This window comes from Oncorhynchus mykiss, chromosome 18, assembly GCF_013265735.2.
Source record: "Oncorhynchus mykiss isolate Arlee chromosome 18, USDA_OmykA_1.1, whole genome shotgun sequence".
NCBI classification, from domain to species: domain Eukaryota; kingdom Metazoa; phylum Chordata; class Actinopteri; order Salmoniformes; family Salmonidae; genus Oncorhynchus; species Oncorhynchus mykiss.
Window position 1 is genome coordinate 38,610,151 of NC_048582.1, and position 22,285 is coordinate 38,632,435.

The 22,285-nt window shown below is 42.9% G+C and overlaps 2 protein-coding genes across 4 annotated transcripts; one reads left to right on the forward strand and one right to left on the reverse strand.

Moving 5' to 3' along the window:
* Positions 1–1,302: 1,302 nt before the first annotated feature.
* Positions 1,303–7,423, reverse strand: LOC110496170 (adaptin ear-binding coat-associated protein 1-like). The gene is made up of 8 exons (XM_021571915.2): positions 7,129–7,423; positions 6,165–6,265; positions 4,390–4,494; positions 3,858–3,939; positions 3,511–3,619; positions 3,205–3,352; positions 1,671–1,767; positions 1,303–1,532 (listed from the first exon to the last, which is right to left on the reverse strand). The coding sequence occupies exons 1-8, from the start codon at positions 7,371–7,373 to the stop codon at positions 1,478–1,480; spliced, it is 942 nt and encodes a 313-aa protein (XP_021427590.2). The 5' UTR covers positions 7,374–7,423; the 3' UTR covers positions 1,303–1,477.
* Positions 7,424–7,651: 228 nt separating this feature from the next.
* LOC110496171 (epsin-1) lies at positions 7,652–21,544 on the forward strand. 3 transcript variants are annotated; one of them, XM_021571916.2, is made up of 11 exons: positions 7,652–7,779; positions 8,446–8,586; positions 8,754–8,855; positions 9,699–9,854; positions 13,500–13,628; positions 14,647–14,767; positions 14,951–15,132; positions 15,286–16,306; positions 17,630–17,782; positions 18,273–18,410; positions 19,756–21,544. In XM_021571916.2, exons 3-11 carry the CDS (start codon positions 8,787–8,789, stop codon positions 20,187–20,189), a joined length of 2,403 nt encoding a protein of 800 aa, XP_021427591.2. In that variant the 5' UTR covers positions 7,652–7,779; positions 8,446–8,586; positions 8,754–8,786; the 3' UTR covers positions 20,190–21,544. The 3 variants fall into 3 exon arrangements, with proteins under 3 accessions (XP_021427591.2, XP_021427594.2, XP_021427592.2); XM_021571919.2 differs by lacking the exon at positions 19,756–21,544 and adding an exon at positions 17,951–17,972 and having other exon boundaries at positions 18,273–18,408; XM_021571917.2 differs by lacking the exon at positions 7,652–7,779 and adding an exon at positions 7,801–8,017.
* The last annotated feature ends 741 nt before the right edge of the window (positions 21,545–22,285 follow it).

Sequence of the window (22,285 nt, forward strand, 5' to 3'; positions counted from 1 at the left end):
ATGACGAAATAAAATTATGTGGAAATATTGAAGCAACACCTCAAGATATCAGTCAGGAAGTTAAAGCTTGTTTGCAAATGGTTCTTCCAAATGGACAATGACCCCAAGCATACTTCCAAAGTTGTGGCAAAATGGCTTAAGGACAACAAAGTCAAGGTATTGGAGTGGCCATCACAAAGCCCTGACCTCAATCCTATAGAAAATATGTGGGCAGAACTGAAAAAGCGTGTGCAAGCAAGGAGGCCTGCAAACCTGACTCAGTTACAATAGCTCTGTCAAGAAGAATGGGCCAAAATTCACCCAACTTATTGTGGGAAGCTTGTGGAAAGCTACCCGAAACATTTGACCCAAGTAAAAAACTTTAAAGGCAACAAAACCAAATACTAATTGAGTGTATGTAAACTTCTGATCCACTGGGAATGTGATGAAAGAAATAAAAGCTGAAATAAATAATTCTCTACTATTATACTGACATTTCACATTCTTAAAATAAAGTGGTGATCCTAACTGACCTAAGACAGGGAATTTTTACTAGGAGTAAATGTCAGGAATTGTGAAAAACTTAGCCAAATATAAGGTGTATGTAAACATCCGACTTCAACTGTATGTTCTTTTCATTACAAGTAGGAATTTTCACCCATTTTCATCCAATGTACACTACATCACAACTACTTACTTACAAATGGACTGTAGAGGGCTGTGTCAAGTCCTCTGCAGCAAAGTTAACAAGAATACATGCTCTTCCCTCTTTAAAACAGGCCAAGTGTGAGGCAGTCAGTACAATGGAAACAGATAAGTTCATCAATATGAGCCCTATTCCGGTTCTCCCCCTTCTCCCAAAAAAAGCCTATAGTTTGCATGCAATCATAAGGAATATGATCGATTCCCTCCAGCCAATGCATACGCTCATCCAAAGCTTTAAAATCATTGAGGGGGAGTGAACGATTGCACACTGAGGAGAACGGGGGAGGGAGAAAAAAATTGGGCGAGTGTCTGAGCCATTCCTTTTCACAATTATTTACTACGAATGCTGTTCCCTATTATGAGCAGAGGAAAACCCTATGGGAAAGATTGTCATTCCCTATGGGTTCCCCTCTCTAAAAAGCAAGTATGTAGGGATGTTTAGGTAAAGATTAACAAGAGGTTGCCGGGTAAAAAACAGTACTGTAAAATTGCTGCTACTGAACATCCTATCATCATAGCCCTTAGGATATATTGCAGACCTACCATAAAGCTCATATGACCAAATATTGAATATTTGCATTATTATCCCGAATATTACTTTATTATTCTTATTTTTTCTTTTTACTTTGGGAGGAGATTGTAGTGTACGTCCATTCTTAGATTTGATGAAGACTTTCTAGACGTGCATGGTGTTCTTCGTCTCTTGGAAAGTTTGCTTTGACTGTGTTTGTAGCGACGGAGGGAGGCGTTGCGTTCAGCGGTGGAGGCCAATGAGAAAGGCGATGATGTGGACTCAAAACTGGCCCCAATTCGGCGTGTGCTCTTGTCGCGATGTTGGAGGGAGCAAACTGAAGATAAAGAGACTATTTTTTTACAGTCTGATTGACTCACAGCAATGCTGGTATGACAGTATATCAGTATGTCATAGCATAACAAGACACGAAAAGCTCAAATAAGCTCCGTCACAGACAGTTCTAACAAGTTACCTTGCAGGAGAGGAGAAGTCTCCCCAAAGATCACTGCTGGGGTTGGATGATTGGACCACAGTGTTGGAGTTACTACTGTCCAGATCTAGCAAACAGCCTAGAGAGAGAGAGAGAGAGAGAGAAACTTGTGAAATGTTTGTGTTTATGTTTATGTTAATTTGTGATTGCCAAAGCAAGTGAAATAAACAATGGTAACATGTTTTCCATGCCAATAAAGCCCCTTTGAATTGAGAGAGAGACAGACGACAGAGAGAGAGAGACAGAGAGAGAAAATGAACAATCAAAGCTACACTACATGGCCAAAAGCTATACTACAGGGACACGACATGTTCATCAGACATCTCATTTCAAAATCATGGGCATTAATATGGAGTTTGTCTGCTATAACAGCCTCCACTCTTCTGGGAAGGCTTCCCACTAGATGTTGGAACATTGCTGTGGAGACTTGCTTCCAATGAGCAACGATAGTATTAGTGAGGTCGGGCACTGATGTTGGGCGATTAGGCCTGGCTCGCAGTCGGTGTTCCAATTCATCCCAAAAGGTGTTCAATGGAGTTGAGGTCAGGGCTCTGTGCAGGCCAGTCAAGTTCTTCCACACCGATTTCAACAAACCATTTCCGTATGGATCTCACTTTGTGCACAGGGGCATTGTCATGCTGAAACAGAAAAGGGCCTTCCCCAACCTGTTGCCACAAAATAGGAAGCACAGAATCGTCTAGAATACCATTGTATGCTGTAGCGTTAAGATTTCCCTTCACTGGAACGAATGGGCCTAGCCCGGACCGTGAAAAGCAGCCCCAGATCATTATTACTCCTCCACTATGCATTGGGGCAGTTAGCGTTCTCCTGGCATCCGCTATAACTCCGATTTGTCCGTCGGACTGCCAGATGGTGAAGCGTGATTCATCACCCCAGAGAACGCCTTTCCACTGCTTCAATTCTGTCCAGTTTTAAACCACTGCAGCTGACACTGGGCATTGCGCATGGTGATATTAGGCTTTTGTGAGGCAGCTCGGCCATGGAAACCCATTTCATGAAGCTCCCCATGAACAGTTCTTGTGCTAACGTTGCTTCCAGGAGGCGGTTTGGAACTCGGTAGCGAGTGTTGCAACCGAGGACAGACGATTTTTATGTGCTAGGTGGTTCAGCACTCGGCGGTCCAGTTCTGTGAGCTTGTGTGGTTTACCACCTCGCGGATGAGCCAGTGTTGCTCCTAGACATTTCCACTTCACAATAACAGCACTTATAGTTGACCGGGGCAGCTCTAGCAGGGCAGAAATTTGACCAACTGACTTGTTGGTAAGGTGGCATCCTTTGAAGGTGCTACGTTGAAAGTCATACTGCGGGCCAATCTACCGCCAATGTTTGTCTATGGAGATTGTATGGCTGTGTGATCGATTTTATACACCTGTCAGCAACGGGAGTGGCTGAAATAGCCGAATCCACTAATGTGGCCATGTAGTTTACCAATCAAAGCTTTATTTAGCTATAGAGAAGTTTATCAAGGCTTTATTGAGAGTTTTAACTGGTGTACCCGTATCTGAGCCTCCTGTTTGAGGCACAGTGTTGTGATTGGAGAAGGCAGAGGAAGGAGGAGGAGCCATCTTTCCTTTTGGTGGCGGCGGTAGGAGACCGAGCCCACCTGCCCCCTGTGGACGTGGCTTATCCCTCTTTTTGCCTTGCTTGAAGAGAGAAAGGATGAGAGAGAAAAAAAGATTGGAATTCTGAAGGAATATTGGTGTTGGGGAAAAGCCAAATGGCCAATCCCAAACAATCCCAAATAGATTTTGTTATACAATTTCTACAAGAATGATCTAGTTCAATTGTGCTAGGTCTTTACCCCAATATTTAGGGTGATGGTTTGTCCGTCTTTAAATCCCAAGTCCAGCTTTGGTCCCAAAGCTGCCCCCTTAGGGTTTTTGCTGATCTCATTCTCTTGTTTCACCCACCTGTAACACACACAATATTGACTGCACTGACACAGGAAAAAGCACTGTAACATCAGCTGTTTTGAAAACTGCAGCATCTGGAACAAGCGAACTCAATGACACGTTGTTTTGGCTGGCAACTTCTGCTGCAGACAGACCACAGTACGTGTGTTTGTTATTAGTGGGAGATGGTGAAGCAGCAATGTGTGAGTGCCTTGACAGTCACACTGTCCTTGGAGTGGCCCCTTCCATCACTTACTTAAAGTGGTCCTGCAAAGACACGTTGAAGTCAAAAGAGTCCCCTCTGTCCGCGAATCCAACGCCAATAAACGCACTGCGGCCTGGGAGAGTAGGTTGACATAGCTGTATGAGTTCATTGACATCGAGCTGACATGCAGGACCAGTCAAAAGTTTAGACACACCTTCTCATTCCAGGGTTTCCTTTATTTTCACACTTTTTTGGTTACTACATGATTCCATATGTGTTATGTCATAGTTTTTGAAGACTTCACTATTATTCTACATGATAGAAATGGTCAAAATAAAGAAAAACCCTTGAATGAGTCGGTGTGTGCAGACCTTTGACTGGTACTGTAAGTGTAGAGTAAATGTACATTTGAGGAGAGCTGACAAACTCTATGAGCGCACTGTGATCAGAAAGAATATGTTGACATAGACTGATGAGAGTACTAAAACATGCTAAAGGAGGCTGACATAACACTATATGACTTGTGTAAAAGGCTGACATAGCTATGAACGCACAGTGAGGAGTTTTTCACTCATACACACACCATTGTCATCCTGTATTCGCAGGACAAAGTAGCGACTGGAGTCGCTTACGGTTTCAACTGCGATGCCGGGATACTCTGTGACAGGGGCCTGAGCAAACAGCTCCCCTGCAGGATGGCAGGAGAAACACATAATCATAATAATAAACCACACAGATATGCTGTATGAAGTTAATTTTACTAGCTACAGTGGGGAGAACAAGTATTTGATACACTGCCGATTTTGCAGTTTTTCCTACTTACAAAGCATGTAGAGGTCTGTAATTTTTATCATAGGTACACTTCAACTGTGAGAGACGGAATACAAAATTCCAGAAAATCACATTGTATGATTTTTAAGTAATTAATTTGCATTTTATTGCATGACATAAGTATTTGATACATCAGAAAAGCAGAACTTAATATTTGGTACAGAAACCTTTGTTTGCAATTACAGAGATCATACGTTTCCTGTAGTTCTTGACCAGGTTTGCACACACTGCAGCAGGGATTTTGGCCCACTCCTCCATACAGACCTTCTCCAGATCCTTCAGGTTTCAGGTTTCACTCCAGGACCTTGAGATGCTTCTTACGGAGCCACTCCTTAGTTGCCCTGGCTGTGTGTTTTGGGTCGTTGTCATGCTGGAAGACCCAGCCACGACCCATCTTCAATGCTTTTTCTGAGGGAAGGAGGTTGTTGGCCAAGATCTCGCGATACATGGCCCCACCCATCCTCCCCTCAATACGGTGCAGTCGTCCTGTCCCCTTTGCAGAAAAGCATACCCAAAGAATGATGTTTCCACCTCCATGCTTCCATGGTTGGGATGGTGTTCTTGGGGTTGTACTCATCCTTCTTCTTCCTCCAAACACGGCAAGTGGAGTTTAGACCAAAAAGCTCTATTTTTGTCTCATCAGACCACATGACCTCCCATTCCTCCTCTGGATCATCCAGATGGTCATTGGCAAACTTCAGATGGGCCTGGACATGCGCTGGCTTGAGCAGGGGGACCTTGCGTGCGCTGCAGTATTTTAATCCATGAAGGCGTAGTGTGTTACTAATGGTTTTCTATGAGACTGTGGTCCCAGCTCTCTTCAGGTCATTGGCCAGGTCCTGCTGTGTAGTTCTGGGCTGATTCCTAACCTTCCTCATGATCATTGATGCCCCACGAGGTGAGATCTTGCATGGAGGCCCAGACCGAAGGTGATTGACCATCATCTTGAACTTATTCCATTTTCTAATAATTGCGCCAACAGTTGTTGCCTTCTCACCAAGCTGCTTGCCCATTGTCCCGTAGCCCATCCCAGCCTTGTGCAGGTCTACAATTTTATCCCTGATGTCCTTACACAGCTCTCTGGTCTTGACCATTGTGGAGAGGTTGGAGTCTGTTTGATTGAGTGTGTGGACAGGTGTCTTTTATACAGGTAACGAGTTCAAACAGGTGCAGTTAATACAGGTAATGAGTGGAGAACAGGAGGGATTCTTAAAGAAAAACTAACAGGTCTGTGAGAGCCGGATTTCTTACTGGTTGGTAGGTGATCAAATACATATGTGATTTTCTGTATTTTTTTTTCAACTTCACAGTTGAAGTGTACCTATGATAAAAAATTACAGACCTCTACATGCTTTGTAAGTTGGAAAACCTGCAAAATCGTCAGTGTATCAAATACTTGTTCTCCCCACTGTACATTGAAAGGGCCCTGATGAGCAATGTTGGGACAAAGGGGCACCTGTGCCACAACACACACACACACACACACACACACACACACACACACACACGGTTTCATGACTCTCACACCTGAGACTTTGTCTTCCAGTTTGATGTAGGCCACTTTCCCCTTCGCCGTTATCCGCATGCGCCCTGACCAATCGGGCACATCCAGCTTCCAGTCTGCTGCCCTACAGGAAATACCCAGGTCAGAGGTAGCCAATAACAAGGCAAAACAGGGAGTAGGTCAGAAGGTCAGTAAACAGTGCCTATTCCAACTGTTCTCAGGCCAGCTTTTGTAACAAATAGTACTGTACAATATGGAGAGAATTCTGAATTGACCCAATTGTCTTGTTCTTATAGTTCCTGAAGGTGGAAGCAAGACTATTATGAAGATCACAAACCCCAATTAATAGCATATCAGATAATGTACGGTTTTAGAGAATTTCAATTAAAACCATTTAGCCTACAGTTAACTGGGCCACACACATATAACCAGACTGAAAACAGCAGTCTGCTGAAACTACTCTACTTTCTCTCTCGCAGCTGGCACTGTTCGCTTTAGATGCCTTTAATATACATTGGTTTCATTATTTGAGCTATTCTGTAATCAATTTTACTATCATAATAGGACTGGTGTAGAATGATCGGGAGCCTTGTATTATAGGCCCAATGATATCAGGCTATTTATCACCTAATATACATCCATATAACATTTGCTGTCAATACATTTTATGGTTAAACTATGCTGATAAACAGCACACGCAAATACACATATCATGCCCATTCACTGTCGATTCATCCGCACTGATAGTGCCAGCCTTGCGAGAGTAACATCAATATTACCAATGGAGCGGAATAATTAGAGAGTCGTAGGCCTACGCAAAACAAATATTAAACACACGTCGACTCCTGTTAACATCCACTTAGCGCTCAGACAGATAGGCGCACACACACGATGCACGACACACAGCACTATGACCACAGATAGAACCACCGGCACCGCGGTTTTTTGTCCATCACCCCAAATATGTGCCAACCCTTTATATTTTACCTGTATCCACGATTTGTAGCCCTCGGTGGTATTCGATAAACGTTGACATCGGGTTTAACGCAAAGGATCGACTCGTATTCGCCCTCGGTCGACATCTTGATGTAAATTAAATTGATGTGTGGCTTATTTATAGTTCCTTTCGGTTTTTGCGAGTGGCCTATATACTCACAATACGGCGATGACGTGATGGGGATTCCAGAGCGGAGTTTGTGCTCCATCAATGGGTGCATTGACCCTGCGCACATCCCCCAATGTTTTAAGGCAGCATCCCTATTCCAATAATATGTATAATAGGCTAGATGTGTAAGCACCCAATAGATGGCATTGGTAAATATGGCAAACAGCTGTTCATGTATACTTTTGAGACCCAGAAAATGCTCAATAAACACATACTTTATGAGAAACAGGCAAGACTGTTCCCAAGAATAATCAGTTCATTTGTGGACAAAACAAAGAAGCAAACATAGTATTTGTTTCAGTCTCAATAGAGATAATGGTACATCATTGCCACGTTGTTTAATTTTTTTGACAACAATGTAACGTTCTCGTGATTATTAAGTAGGGGGAGTGCTCTTTTAGACAGGTCAGGTGCGGATTGCAGACGGAAGCTGAAATTGTAGTTCTTTGCAGATCCCTGAAAGCATCCCGAAGGTTCGTATTCCTTTCAAATACACGCAAAATCATATGAAAAATGGATACCCATTGGAAGCATGTTATCTTAAAGGTGTCCGTTGTCCTTAGAAGTTTACCAAAACTATATTTTCCAAGCTGTCGTTGTTATTGGACGGCTGTCATTGATAGCTAACTGGTTAGATTGCTTGCTACGTTAAAGCTTGGAGGAAAACAACATTCGACAGCCATGAAGATGCACTGACGTTGGCTAGCTACGGTAGCTGTCCATGGTTCTGAATCGTGATGCAGACACTAGCTTGGTTGATCTATCGCAATTACTGTTCTTCAATAAGAATATTGCCAAGTAGCATGCTAAATCGACAGTAGCCTACTCGGGTGCATAGCTAATCTGTAGCACTGTAGATCCTGGATTTGTCGGCATTACATTGGCGTTGCATGAAGCTAGCTAGCCACTAAGCTAGTTTAGCCTTTTTGCTAACGTGAATGGTGTTGATTTGGTTACAATCATGACGATGTCTAGTTACTAGGCTACCTTTGGCATTTTTCTGTTTGGTATTTACATTTAAAACCACAAAGCTAACCATTGCATAACTGGGTGGTACAATTTGTTGCCCAGTGGCATGCCAATGTGAAGTTGCTTCTTCAATAGCCTATAGCTGTGTCATTGCTTTGCTCCCTTTTTAGGATCATTTTTTCCCAGATCTGTGTGTGCTGGGACCCAATGTTGTCGTGGAGAGAGACGAACAGAATGAGCATCCAGTGAGAGCAGATCGAAAGAGAGACCCACTTCTTTGACATCACCCACAGTCAGTTTTATTTCAATAGGTAAACAGAGGTATAAGCAGCATGATTTGGGTTAAGTGCCAAGCAGCTTCTCCTGTGTTACAGACACATACATGTCTGGTGTTACGCGAGGCAAGACAGAAGCGTCATGGTTAATATATGAGTGAAAGGTGTGTGTACATGCTCTTACTAGTCTTTATACTGACTAGGTCCTTGTGGTTTGAGACACCCCATCTGGCACCATGACGTCCTCTATGCTACGCCGACAATTGAAGAACCTTGTTCAGAACTTCTCTGAGGCTGAGGTCAAGGTAAAGGATATGACTTACTTTCCATCTCGTCTTTCCCCCTTTTCCTTTACCCTTCGCTCTCTCTTTTCTTGCTCTCTGTCCTTTTGTTCTCTGACTTCCTCTTGATTTGTCTCATCTTCCTCTCACAATACTACCTTGCTTACTTCCCTTCATCTTCACTCTATCCCTCTCTTTCTCTACTCTAAATGCTGTACCACGGGTGGGTCGTTTTACCTTGCAAGGGCCAGTGTGGGTTCAGGCTTTTGTGCCAGCCAATTAGTAGCACACATGCAGTCCTGGATCAAGGCTTTAATTTAGCAGAATCGAGCTAGTACTGCTTGGCTCGGGCAAAAGCCTGCATCCACACTGGCCCTTGCAGGGTAAGAATGGCCACCCCTGCTGTTCAGTTGACACTGTCAGCATTCTGAAGTGCCTTTGCAGCATCGTTCTGAAATAAGACACACCCTCTGTAGCAGAGCATGGGTAAGTCCTCCATCTGCTACCCCTGTCTGTAACACCAGTGACTCTATCACCAGTCTTTTCCTACAATTATATAGTACAAGTTTGGTGCCAGAAGGCCTGGATGGTATTTGGTATTTTATAAGGATCCCCATTAGCTGTTGCAAAAGCAGCAACTACTCTTCCTGGGGTCCACACAAAATATGAAACATATTACAGAATGACATTATACAGAACATCATTAGACAAGAACAGCTCAAGGACAGAACTATATAACAAAAAAAAATTAAAGGCACACGTAGTCTACATAATGTTGCATACACACAAACTATCTAGGTCGAGTAGGGGAGCCTTTGTTCTCCGTCTTGAAAATAATCTGTGTTAACACTGCTGTATGCCTGTCAGGTGAGGGAGGCCACCTCCAATGACCCCTGGGGCCCCTCCAGCTCGCAGATGGCCGACATCTCGGACCTCACCTACAATGTGGTGGCCTGCAACGAGATCATGACCATGCTGTGGAAACGCCTCAAAGACGACAAGAACTGGAGGCACATCTACAAGGTGAGGCCAAAAGGGGTATAATCACACATATTTATAGTTCGAAAGATTTAGATAGATTAAATTCTTGTATACACAATCTACAGATTAGTACATCTACTCATCATAACGTCAAAGTTGTTCGTACTGTATGGCTCACTGGCTGTATGCATACTTTACTCTTTATTCTGAAACTTTATTCTGAATAATTGATGAGCTATCCTGCTGAACAGCTCAGTTCATCAACCAGTGCTGGATAGAACCCCACCTCTCTCTTTTTCCGTCACATCAAATTATTTATTTATCTTGTCTTTGGTGGGGTGGATTGCTATGACGCATTGAGTTTGAGTTACTGGTATCAATCACTTCAGTGTGGGTACCTTTCAGAGATGACAATGTCGATGTCAAGCCTTTGTATATGAATGGTGCGTTTATATTTCTGTTCAGTCCATGTTTCCTGTAATATTATGTTATCTTATTCAAGTAGGTTGGTGGTTTTTGTTGTTGAGAGCTTTGTTACAATGTAGCCGATATATATAAAAAAATATTTAAAAAAAACATAATTCCTCTTACTGTGAAAATATTATTTTATATTATTTGACACTTTCTTCTTCATTTTGTTTCTTTTGCCACAAATCAGATACAAATACATTTCGTCTACAGTATTTATATTGGCATCGGACATACACAGTACCAGTCAAGGGTTTTTCTTTATTTTGACTATTTTCTACATTGTAGAATAATACGGAAGACAAATAAACTATGAAATAACACATAATTAATCATATAGTAACAAAAATAAGTGTTAAACAAATCTAAAATATATTTTGATTCTTCAAAGTAGTCAGCCTTTGCCTTGATGACAGCTTTGCACACTCTTGGCATTCTCTCAACCAGCTTTATGAGGAATGCTTTTCCAACAGTCTTGAAGCAGTTCCCACATATGCTGAGCACTTGATGGATGCTTTTCCTTCACTCTGTGGTCCAACTCATCCCAAACCATCTCAATTGGGTTGAGGTCGGATGATTTTGAAGGCCAGGTCATCTGATGCATCACTCTCCTTGGTAAAATAGCCTTTACACAGCCTGGTGGTGTGTTTAGGGTCATTGTCCTGTTGAAAAACAAATGATAATCCCACTAAGCGCACACCAGATGGGATGGTGTATCGCTGCAAAATGCTGTGGTAGCCATGCTGGTTAAGTGTGCCTTGATTTCTAAATAAATCACTGACAGTGTCACCAGCAAAGCACCATCACACCTCGTCCTCCATGCTTCACGGTGGGAACCACACATGTGTAGATCATCCGTTCACGTACTTTACTGACTTTATTGTCCCCATGGAGAAATTTTGTTGCAGTGTCATGTACACGTTAAAGTGGCGTTTAGATAACAAAACAAAACTATCGTATCGGTTGCACACCAATAAAAAGAGACTAGCCTGCTGGCCTTACTGGGTCGATGGGAACATTAGCCTGAGTTATTTAGGAGGGATATCACACCTGGCACAAATTATTGTCTAGTTCTGTTTTTCCTGCCGAGGGGTGCTTTATACCTGCGCCCAGAGGGGAGTAGTTTAAAGTCCGGGTACAGGGGGTCGCTTGGGTCAAAAATTACATGTGAGCCTTGCGGAGGGCCCTGACCTTAAAGATCTCATCCAGGCCTGTCTGTTTGACTCCAAATACCATATTTCTCTGGCTGACAGTGGCATTGCCAAACCAACAAACAATACAAAAAGTTAAAATACTCTCAATGAAAGATTTGTAAAACAGAGTCAGTATAGTACAATTAACATTCAAAGATCCCAGCTTTTAGAGAAAGTACAGTCTCTGTTGACTCTTTTTGTAGATCAGGTCTGTACATTTACTCCACTGAAGCTTATTGTCCAAGAGGACACACATATATTTGTATTCCTTTACAATCTCTATGTTCTGACCTCTGATAGATGTTGCAGAGGTAGGTGTTGTAAGCTTCCTGAAGTCTATACACATCTCTTTGGTCTTATTGGTATTGAGGACCATGTGTGGTCACACCACTCTCATTTAGGACCGGGCCATGGTGTTCCTCGTCATCATGCAACAGGCATTGTCATCATGCAACAAGGCAGTGTCATCAGCAAACTTAACGAGGTGTCTGTCAGGATTGGAACTAGTACAACTATTAGTGTATAAGATGTACAGGTGTGGGGACAAAACACATCCCTGAGGAGAGCCTGTGTTGGTGGTGCGCATGTCCCACACTTGGGGATCCACCATGACCCAATGTGACCGTTGGCTCAGGAAGTCCAACAGCCACAAAACCATCTAAGGAGAAGTCCCAAATGTGTCTCTGCCAGAATGTAAGGCTGGAGGCAGAAGAAAAGCCAACAAACAAAACCCTGACATGTGATTTGTCACCCTGTCGATGTCTGTAGACCATGTTGAGGAGGGTAAGAATGGCATCATCAACTCCTCTGCTGGGCTGACAGGCAAACTGAAATGGGTCGAGGAGCTTCTGGGTGACGCTGAGAATATGACTTTTCACAATTTTCTTAACGCATTTCATTACTAAGGATGTCAAGGCGACAAGACGGTAGTAATTCAGCACAGAGGGATTAGATGCTTTAGGAATTGTTATATTTATTGAGTTTTTCCACAATACTGGTACGTGTTGCTGGTCAAGCAACTCCGCTTCTCACAAAGACACAACGGTTGGAACCAAAATTATTAACTTTGGACTCATCAGACCAAAGGACAGATTTCCACCAGTCTAATGTCCATTGCTCGTGTTTCTTGGCCCATGCAAGTCTCTTCTTCTTATTGGTGTCCTTTAGTAGTGGTTTCTTTGCAGCAAATAGACGATGAAGGCCGAATTCACGCAGTCTCCTCTGAACAGTTGATGTTGAGATGTGTCTGTTACTTGAACTCTGTGAAGCATTTATTTGGACTGCAAATTCTAAAGCTGGTAACACTAATTAACTTATCCCCTGCAGCAGAGGTAACTCTGGGTCTTCCTTTCCTGTGGCGGTCCTCATGAGAGCCGGTTCCGTCTTGATGATTTCTGCGACTGCACTTTCGAAGTTCTTGAAATTTCCCAGATTGACTAACCTTCATGTCTTAAAACAATGATGGGATGTTGTTTCTCTCTTCTTATTTGAGCTGTTCTTGCAATAATATGGATTTGGTCTTTTACCAAATAGGGCTATCTTCTGTATGCCACCCCTACCTTGTCACAACACAACTGAACAACACAACTGATTGCCTCAAACGCATTAAAAATGAAAGAAATTACACAAATTACACTTTTTTTTTGGTTACTACATGATTTCATATGTGTTATTTCATAGTTTTGATGTCTTCACTATTATTCTACAATGTAAAAAATAAAGAAAAACCCTGCAATGAGTGGGTGTGTCCAAACTTTTGACTGGTACTGTATGTTTTGTCATCTTTCTCAACTTTTACAATCCGCTTGTAATTTCATACAAACGCTCCCCTCTTCGCCATATTTCTCTGGCACATCTTGGCTTTCACTATGGTGCCATCTTAAATTTTTCTGAATGATTGTATTTATTTTCCTTCTGATGATTGCTCCATGCAGGGATCAAGTTTCAGAGAGTGTTTTTAAAGGAGTTAGGGGATGATCGTCTTGATTCCCTATTTAATTGTTTTACTCCCATCCCCCAACTGCAGTCGTTGACCCTGCTGGAGAACCTGTTAAAGACGGGCTCAGACCGCGTTCTGAATACGATGAAGGACAACATCTACATTGTGAAAGCGCTAACAGAGTTCCGTTTCCAGGACAAGGATGGGAAAGATCAGGTACTAAAGCTAAATGCATGTTTGTCCCACCAACTCCTCTGAAATGCAGGTTCCATCTCCAAGGTATTACTTTTGAAGCCTCCCCACTTGAGAAATGAACTGTGAGCGAATTTACGTATTCATAATTACCATTGGCATACCTTTTTATCTCCAGATTATCTCTTCATTGCTCTAACCGAATGAATAATATTAAAATGCATCAGAATCTCTCATGGATTCACGTTACAAAAAATCTAGTCTTCTGATTTTCTTAAGGAATGCTATATTTAAAAAATAAAAAAATAAAAAAGTATTTCTCAGTCCAATTAGTACATACTAGCAACACACGCATAACCACCAAACCAGACAGGCAAATTCAGGGCAGCTAAAACAACTCAAGCCAAGGACAAATAGCCTTAACTCTACAGTTTTATGTAGCGCTATAGCTAAATGGAACTTTTTACCAATCTATATTTCTCAGACAAAAAGTAAATCCACCTTAAAGAAAAAAATAAAAGAACATCGAATGTGGTAGACCATATCACTGGACAGGAAGTATAAAGTATCAACTGAATGTTAAATGTGTTTCCTGTCAGGTATTTTAATTATCTGTATTGTCTACTTGTTGAATGTTTGTGAAGTCTTGATTTGTGGTTGTTTGTAATGTCTTGTTAATTGGTGTTGGACCCCAGGAAGATTAGCTAGCGTTGTGGCGTTAGCTAATGGGGATCCTAATAAAAAATGACAAAACTAGCATAACATTTATGATTAGTACATTCAGAAAATCTCCAGTGAAAGTGCTTTGTCGAACAGGAATAGGTGTAAACTGGCCTGGGGGAAACCAGTCCAATAAGTGAGTGAGGCTTGGAAAATATCTGGCTCTACTAACATCTAAACTAACACAGTGCTTGACCACTTCTTTTCTGATATCAAGCTTTCCCATACTAATTTGGCACATTTACACTTAGGGAGCCCCGTGCTCCGGAAAGAGAGCTGTCTAGCGGTACGTACTAATGTCTGCTCATGCTATCATTCACAGGGGGTGAACGTGAGGGAGAAGGCCAAGGTAGTACTGGTTCTTATGGAGGACGACGAGAAACTAAAGGAAGAGCGAGAGTCTGCGCTCAAGACCAGAGACAAGATCTCAAAGAACGCCACTGGTGAGCATTAGAGAGCACAGACTCGACATTTGAGAGACTTCATTTGACCCATTTCTCTTAAAAACATTCCCGGAGAATCTCACAGAAAGCAATTTCTTCAATTGAAACCTGAATTGACCCCCAACCCTGCTTGACATAATAATGTATCTTATCATGCTATATCTTATCGTGCTCTTCCCACAGCCTCCTCGGACGACCCCAACGACCCCAAGGACCCCAACTACAAGCCAGTGTATGTCCCAGGAGCCACCGGGCTCCCCTCCCTGGCCAACATCCCGTCTGTGGCTGATCTCGCCGCCAGCTTTGAGGCAAAGAAGCAAGAAAAACTGAGACTAGAGGCCCAGAAAAAAGAGGAGGAACGAAGGGTTAGTTTTACACTTCAATAGTCTGATTTCTCCCTTTATTTGGACTCAAAGACGCCTTCAGTAAATGATTGTACACTTAGGACAATTTTGGATCATCGACCAAATAAATGTGTGTTTGACATCATGATTGTCCAATCACTTATGTAATTGCAGTCAAAGATGACCAAGGAAGAGCTTGAGTGGGAGGATGCCGCCAAAGCAGGAAAAGTTGCTGACGCCTTTTGCGGGGCAGATGCGCCATCAGAGGAGGATGCGTGGGGTGCAGCAGCCAAGACACCCGCTCCTGATCCTTGGGGGGTTGCATCCAAAGCTCCATCCGAGGATGCATGGGGCGGATCATCCAAAGCTCCAACCGAGGATGCATGGGGTGCACCATCTAATGCTACAACAGAAGAAGCAGATCCTTTTGCGGCACCAGCCAGTGCCCCAACAGATGGTTCAGATCCTTTTGCGGCTACAATAGATGGTTCTGATCCATTTTCTGCACCATCCAATGCATCATCTAAAGTTGAAGCTGATCCATTTGGGGCACCAAAAGATGATCCCTTTTCAGCACCATCCAATACACCAAAAGATGGTTCCGATCTGTTTGGGGCACTAAAAGATGATCCCTTTTCAGCACCATCCAATACACCAAAAGATGGTTCCGATCTGTTTGGGGCACCAAAAGATGATCCCTTTTCAGCACCATCCAATACACCAAAAGGTGGTTCTGATCCGTTTGGGGGACCAAAAGATGATCCTTTTTCAGCACCATCCAATACACCAAAAGATGATCCCTTTTCAGCACCATCCAATACACCAAAAGATGGTTCTGATCCGTTTGGGGCACCAAAAGATGATCCCTTTTCAGGACCATCTAATATGTCTAAAGATGGAGCCGATCCGTTTGGGGCACCAACAGAGGATCCATTTTCGGCACCATCCAATATGCCAAAAGACAATTCCGATCCTTTTGGGGCCCCATTGAATACCCCAACGAAAGGTGCTGATCCTTTTAGGGCACCATCCAGTCCACCAACCGAGGCTTCAGATGCGTGGGGTGCTCCATCCAATCCACCGTCCGAAAAGAAGGCTGATCCCTGGGGAGACGAGGGAACCACAGCTGCCTCTCCCCCCGCAGATCCATTTGGCGATGGCTCGAAGGCTGATGATGACGCATGGGGACCACCAGGTAAGGAGTAATGGTTATTTTTATTTCACCTTTATTTAATCAGGTAAGCTAGTTGAGAACAAGTTCTCATTTACAACTGCGACCTGGCCAAGATGAAGCAAAGCAGTGCGACAGAAACAACAACACTGACAACACAGAGTTACATGGAATAAACAAGCGTACAGTCAATAACACAATAGGAAAAAAACAAAGTCTATATACAGTGTGTGCAAATGGCATGAGGAGGTATGGCAATAAATTGGCCATAGTAGCAAAGTAATTACAATTTAGCAGATTAACACTGGAGTGATAGATGAGCAGATGATGGTGTGTAAGTAGTGATTCTGGTCTGCAAAAGAGCAGCAAAGTAAATAAAAACAATATTGCGGTGAGGTAGGTAGATTGTGGTGGGCTATTTACAGATGGACTATGTACAGCTGCAGTTAGTGAGGGAAATGTAAGTCTCCAGCTTCAGCGATTTTTGCAATTCGTTCCAGTCACTGGCAGCAGAGAACTGGAAGGAAAGGCGGCCAAATGTGGTGTTGACTTTGGGGATGACCAGTGAGATATACCTGCAGGAGCGCGTGCTACGACTGGGTGTTGTTATCGTGACCAGTGAGCTGAGATAAGGCGGAGCTTTACCTAGCATAGACTTGTAGATGACCTGGAGCCAGTGGGTCTGGCGACGAATATGTAGCGAGGGCCAGCCGACTAGAGCATACAGGTCGCAATGGTGTGTGGTATAAGGCGCTTTGGTAACAAAACGGATGGCACTGTGATAGACTCCATCCAATTTGCTGAGTAGAGTATTGGAAGCTATTTTGTAGATGACATCGCCCGAAGTCGAGGTTCGGTAGGATAGTCAGTTTTAATAGGGTAAGTTTGGGGGCGTGAGGGAAGGAGGCTTTGTTGCGAAGCCGATTTTAGATTTGATTTTGGATTGGAGATGTTTGATATGAGTCTGGAATGAGAGTTTACAGTCTAGCCAGACACCTAGGTATTTGTAGTTGTCCACGTATTCTAGGTCAGAACTGTCCAGAGTAGTGATGCTAGTCGGGCAGGCGGGTGCGGGCAGTGAACGGTTGAAAAGCATGCATTTGGTTTTGCTAGCGTTTAAGAGAATTTGGAGGCCACGGAGGGAGTGTTGTATGGCATTGAAGCTCGGTTGGAGGTTAGTTAACATAGTCTCCAAAGAAGGGCCAGATGTATACAGAATGGTGAACTCTGTCTGAGTAGTAGTTGGTGAACTACTGGTAACGGTTATAACCTTGTGACATCATCACACATGCTCTTAATACAGATTTTGGCTCAATCCTAAAGTTAACCCGTTCCCCTTTCCTCCAGCATCGAATCCGCCCACCGCCAGTGACCCTTGGGGTGCAACTGCTGCTCCCACAGACACAGCATCGACAAGTGACCCCTGGGGAGATGGAGGAGCTTCCACCACCACAGACACTATGAACTCTGACCCATGGGGAGCTCCAAGTAATGGCACAGGTAATGTACTGTAGTAATGTATGCTTCCTAAAGGCGAAAAAGCTCCAAGCTCTGAGGAAGGCGTCTGACACACGCCGCAATGTAAGCCTGTCTTTTTGTCCTGGCAATAAGCCTCAAACATCCTTGCATGCAGATATCTGAGTGCTCCGTTTTCTTTCTCTGGGCTAGTCGGCAATTGATGTGTCCTGGGGTAAGATGTTTTTTTTTTGATTCCTAAGTCCCTTAGTTAAACGCTGTATTCCCTTTTTCAGTCAAGCATGTTTGGTTACGCTCACAGATTCCATTCATGTTTTTCTTTGTGTGCAAGCACTCCATCTGTCTTCCCTCTGTCTGTCTCCAACAACAATACTTAACACATCCTTGTCTGGTGAAACCCATCCTTGCTCATATTTATACTTCCCACCCATAGGCAATGATTCCTCTAGGGTTTGGCGAAATCTTCAAGATCTCTTATTGTATATCACAATAATATTTTCCTCTCTCTCTACAGACAATGGAGCCGCCGCAGACGAAAACAACAAATCGCCAGCTTCGTTCCTTGGCGCAGGAGCTTCACTCGTGAACATGGACTCACTCCTCTCCTCCGAACCCAAACAACCCCCCCTCAACGTCCTTGCCAAGCAACAAAGTAAGGACGGGTAAATGAAAGAGAGACCAGGGGAGAGAGAGAGGGAATATATATTTATCCATTCATTTAAAGCAGTGCTTGTGATTCAGTGTTTTGACTAGGTCTTCCTACCCCTATAGTGGATAACTGTTGTGTGGGTCAGCATCGGTAGTTGTAGTCACTTACAGTACCAGTCAAAAGTTTGGACACACCTACTCATTCAAGGGTTTTTCTTTATTTTTACTATTTTCTACATTGTAGAATAATAGTGAAGACATCAAAACTATGAAATAACACATATAGAATCATGTAGTAACCCAAAAAAGTGACAGACAAATCAAAATATATGATATATTTTAGATTTTTCAAAGTAGCCACCCTTTGCCTTGATGACAGCTTTGCACTCTCTTGGCATTCTCTCAACCAGCTTCATCTGGAATGATTTTCTAACAGTCTTGAAGGAGTTCCCACATATGTTGAGCACTTGTTGGCTGCTTTTCCTTCACTCTGTGGTCCAACTCATCCCAAACCATCTCAATTGGGTTGAGGTTGTGTGATTTGTTGAGGCCAGGTCATCTGATGCAGCACTCCATCACTCTTCTTCTTGGTCAAATAGCCCTTACACAGCCTGAGGTGTGTTGGTTCATTGTCCTATTGAAAAGCAAATGATAGTACCCCTAAGCGCAAACCAGATGGGATGGCGTATCACAGCAGAATGCTGTGGTAGCCATGCTGGTAAAGTGTGCCTTGAATTCTAAATAAATCACTGACAGTGTCACCAGCAAAGCACCCCCACACCTGTGGCGGTCCTCATGAGAGCCAGTTTCATCATTGCGCTTGATGGTTTTTTGCGACTGCACTTGAAGAAACTTTCAAAGTTCTTGACACAACACAACTGATTGTCTCAAACACGTTAAGACGAAAGGAAATGCCACAAAATGACTTTGATCAAGGCACACCTGTTAATTGAAATGCATTCCAGGTGACTACCTCATGAAGCTGGTTGAGAGAATGCCAAGAGTATGCAAAGCTGTCATCAAGGCAAAGCGTGGCTACTTTGAAGAATCTCAAATATAAAATATATTTTGATTTGTTTAACACTTTTTTTTGGTTACTACATGTTTCCATATGTGTTATTTCATCGTTTTGATGTCTTCACTATTATTCTACAATGTAGAAAATAGTCCAATAAAGAAAAATCCTGGAATGAGTAGGTGTGTCCAAACTTGACTGGTACTGTATATATTTTAAATATGTAACCTTTTCACTCCTCCCTCTGTTCTACACTCTCTTGGAATGCTTTGTACTGTGTATCCCTCCTCCTCCCTCTCTTGCCACATTTCTTTTGCCTTTCCTAATTTCCCAGGCGTTTCACAAGGCCCAGGCCCTATGGGCAGAGTCACGTCCATTGCTGGCGTGTCTCGTACTACAATCCCCCCAAACTCCAGCCTTTTTGGTTCCACCGCTATGTCCTACGGTGTTACCCACCCCAGCTTTCGGTCCCCCAACCCCATGCTGGGGACTCCTTTATCCCAGCTATCATCCCATTCCCTGGGCATGCCTCGTCCTGGCCTGGCTATGCCTGCAATGGGTCCTCAGATGGCACCCCCCTGTTTTGGAGCTGTGATGGTACAACCCAATTGTCTGGGGGTGATTCCTCAGGCAGGTCACTCTGCAGTGGCCCACTTGGGAGCTTCCACTCCTCCAATGGGACGCGGGGTCCCTTTGCAGCCACACATGGTTTTGGACACTGGGATGGGAGAGCCTCTTCAACAGAACAACAATCCTTTCCTTTTTTGAAAAGCTACAACCTGCCCAGCTCACCTTCCTCAACCCCAATATCTACAATGGTTAATATAATGTACATGTCCAATTTAGGTGTATGCAACGATATGTAAGAAATTAAGCAAGGCAAAATATAAGTATTTTGAAATTATTTTTCATGGAAAAACATTCCATTTTGGTTGATTTCGATTTTTATTTAGGTTCTTTCAAGAGTGGGGAACTTGTGTGATTTTGCTCTTGTGTTGTTCGTTTTCAGTTACGCTGACCAGGTTATTATCAATGCTCGCGTTCTTTATGCTTGACTCAAAAGGCTCTGAGAAAGATGGACGGAGGGTTAAGAAGACCTGATAGCAATATTTGTACAATCATTACAAAAGCCTACAGTGGGACACGTACCCATAAAAAACAGGATGCTAGTAGAGACGCTTTCAGGAAGTGTGTGTGTGAGCGGGCATGTTTTGTGTGAAGATGAGGGGAGGTCCTTCAGCAAAAGTAAGCATAACAACAGTAACTTTTTAAAGTCATTTTTAAAGTTCTATTGTATTTTTTAAATTAATTTATTATCCTATTTATTGTATTATTTATTTATTAAACAATTTGTTTGTTTCTTGAACACTTGGCCTCCAACAGACACTTTCGGAAAACAAACTAGAGCCATATTCAAATTCATTCATATGACATTACTGACAGCAAACATCAAAGTTGTCATTTTCCCGTGGGTTTCTTGAGTTGGAACAGTGACTTTGGTTGGAAAAGGTCATATCCAATTGGATAGAACCCTAATCATCCACATTATCATCCATTAACCAATAGTGGCTTTATTTCCCTTTTATCATTTTATACACATGTATATGTCTACTTATTTTCTTGTGTTCGGGAACAAACACATTGTATACAAATGAAAGCTGGATTTGTCATCCTTTTTTTCTGTCCTGCGAAGCTATCTGTCAGTTGAAAGTTTTTTTTTTTTTGTCAAATATTTGTATTGAAAGACAACATTCCATGCATACAGTACTGTTAATGTACATCTATTCAGTGAGTTTTCATCGTAAGGCCTATTGGATGCTTGTCATTCTGTATTTTTGCATTCCTTCTTTGGCCTCAAACGAAACGTTCGAAGTACAACAAGACGGCGCACAAAACGTGAAGCGAAATGACAGTGGGACTGGAAGTCAACAAATGAATTGATCTGAATCGTAGTGCAAGTGTATTAGTATAGCTACGATAAATGTTATCATAGCTACTATTATAATTACATTTTGTATGATCAATCTTTATTTTATTGTGTATGTCAAGGCTGTGATGTAAACTGTGACAGTACACATTTGAGAAATAAAATGATTTAATTCCTGAGAGCTCAGCTCTGACTACAGTATCTGCAAATTCTCTCTTTGTTGGCATTGCTTATGTTTTAAGGCGTCTCCATCAATGCCTGTTATCTCTTTGAATGAGGCGTATGGTCTATGCGCAATCAACACTTGTCTCAATTCGCATCATAGTGATGGTAGTTATTACAAATGGCCACAAGAGGGCTGGCGACACATCTGTAACTCCAGTACAGTGAGTCTGTGTTATATACCGCATATATATTTTTAGTTTGCACATACATGCATGTGCGCCACTAGACTAAAACCCAAATTAAATTATTTTTCATTCGCCCACTTCACTCTTCCAGCCCCTCTCCGAAATCGGGATGATTCAAACTAATTGGTGGACATCATTTGCGGAACTGCTGTTTGATGGGGAGTGAGCTAAACGGAGTGGAGATTGCTGGGTTGAAGGGACATTGGGTGGATCAGAGTTGATGACGGGATGAAAGCGAGGGGCTGAGTGGTGAGTGCATACTGTAAATTCTCTAATTCTACTCCTCATTCGGAATATGGCATGTCCCAAAGGAAAGTTTGGGTGTTGACTCATCATCCGGGTCACGATGGGGATTCCCCAGAGGGGAACAGACGGTGTGAAATCTCGTGTAATCAGAGGGGTCAGAGCAGTACAGCACATCAGTACAGTACAACAAGTGACACAGTGGGTTCACGTCTAAAGCCATAACGTTAATCACTATGTAGTGAACTGCTAAGTATGATAATGGATTTGCCTAAAGTGGAGTG

Excerpts from the sequence above, each read along its gene's own strand:
- LOC110496170 (XM_021571915.2), bottom strand. The coding sequence starts at position 7,373 with ATGTGCGCAGGGTCAATGCACCCATTGATGGAGCACAAACTCCGCTCT. Across the intron at positions 4,495-6,164 it reads ACTGGAAGACAAAGTCTCAG|GGGAGCTGTTTGCTCAGGCC; the intron begins GTGTGAGAGTCA and ends GCCATCCTGCAG. Across the intron at positions 3,353-3,510 it reads CCATCACCCTAAATATTGGG|CAAGGCAAAAAGAGGGATAA; the intron begins GTAAAGACCTAG and ends TCTCTCTTCAAG.
- LOC110496171 (XM_021571916.2), top strand. The coding sequence starts at position 8,787 with ATGACGTCCTCTATGCTACGCCGACAATTGAAGAACCTTGTTCAGAAC. Across the intron at positions 15,133-15,285 it reads AAAAAGAGGAGGAACGAAGG|TCAAAGATGACCAAGGAAGA; the intron begins GTTAGTTTTACA and ends ATGTAATTGCAG. Across the intron at positions 17,783-18,272 it reads AGCTCCAAGTAATGGCACAG|ACAATGGAGCCGCCGCAGAC; the intron begins GTAATGTACTGT and ends CTCTCTCTACAG.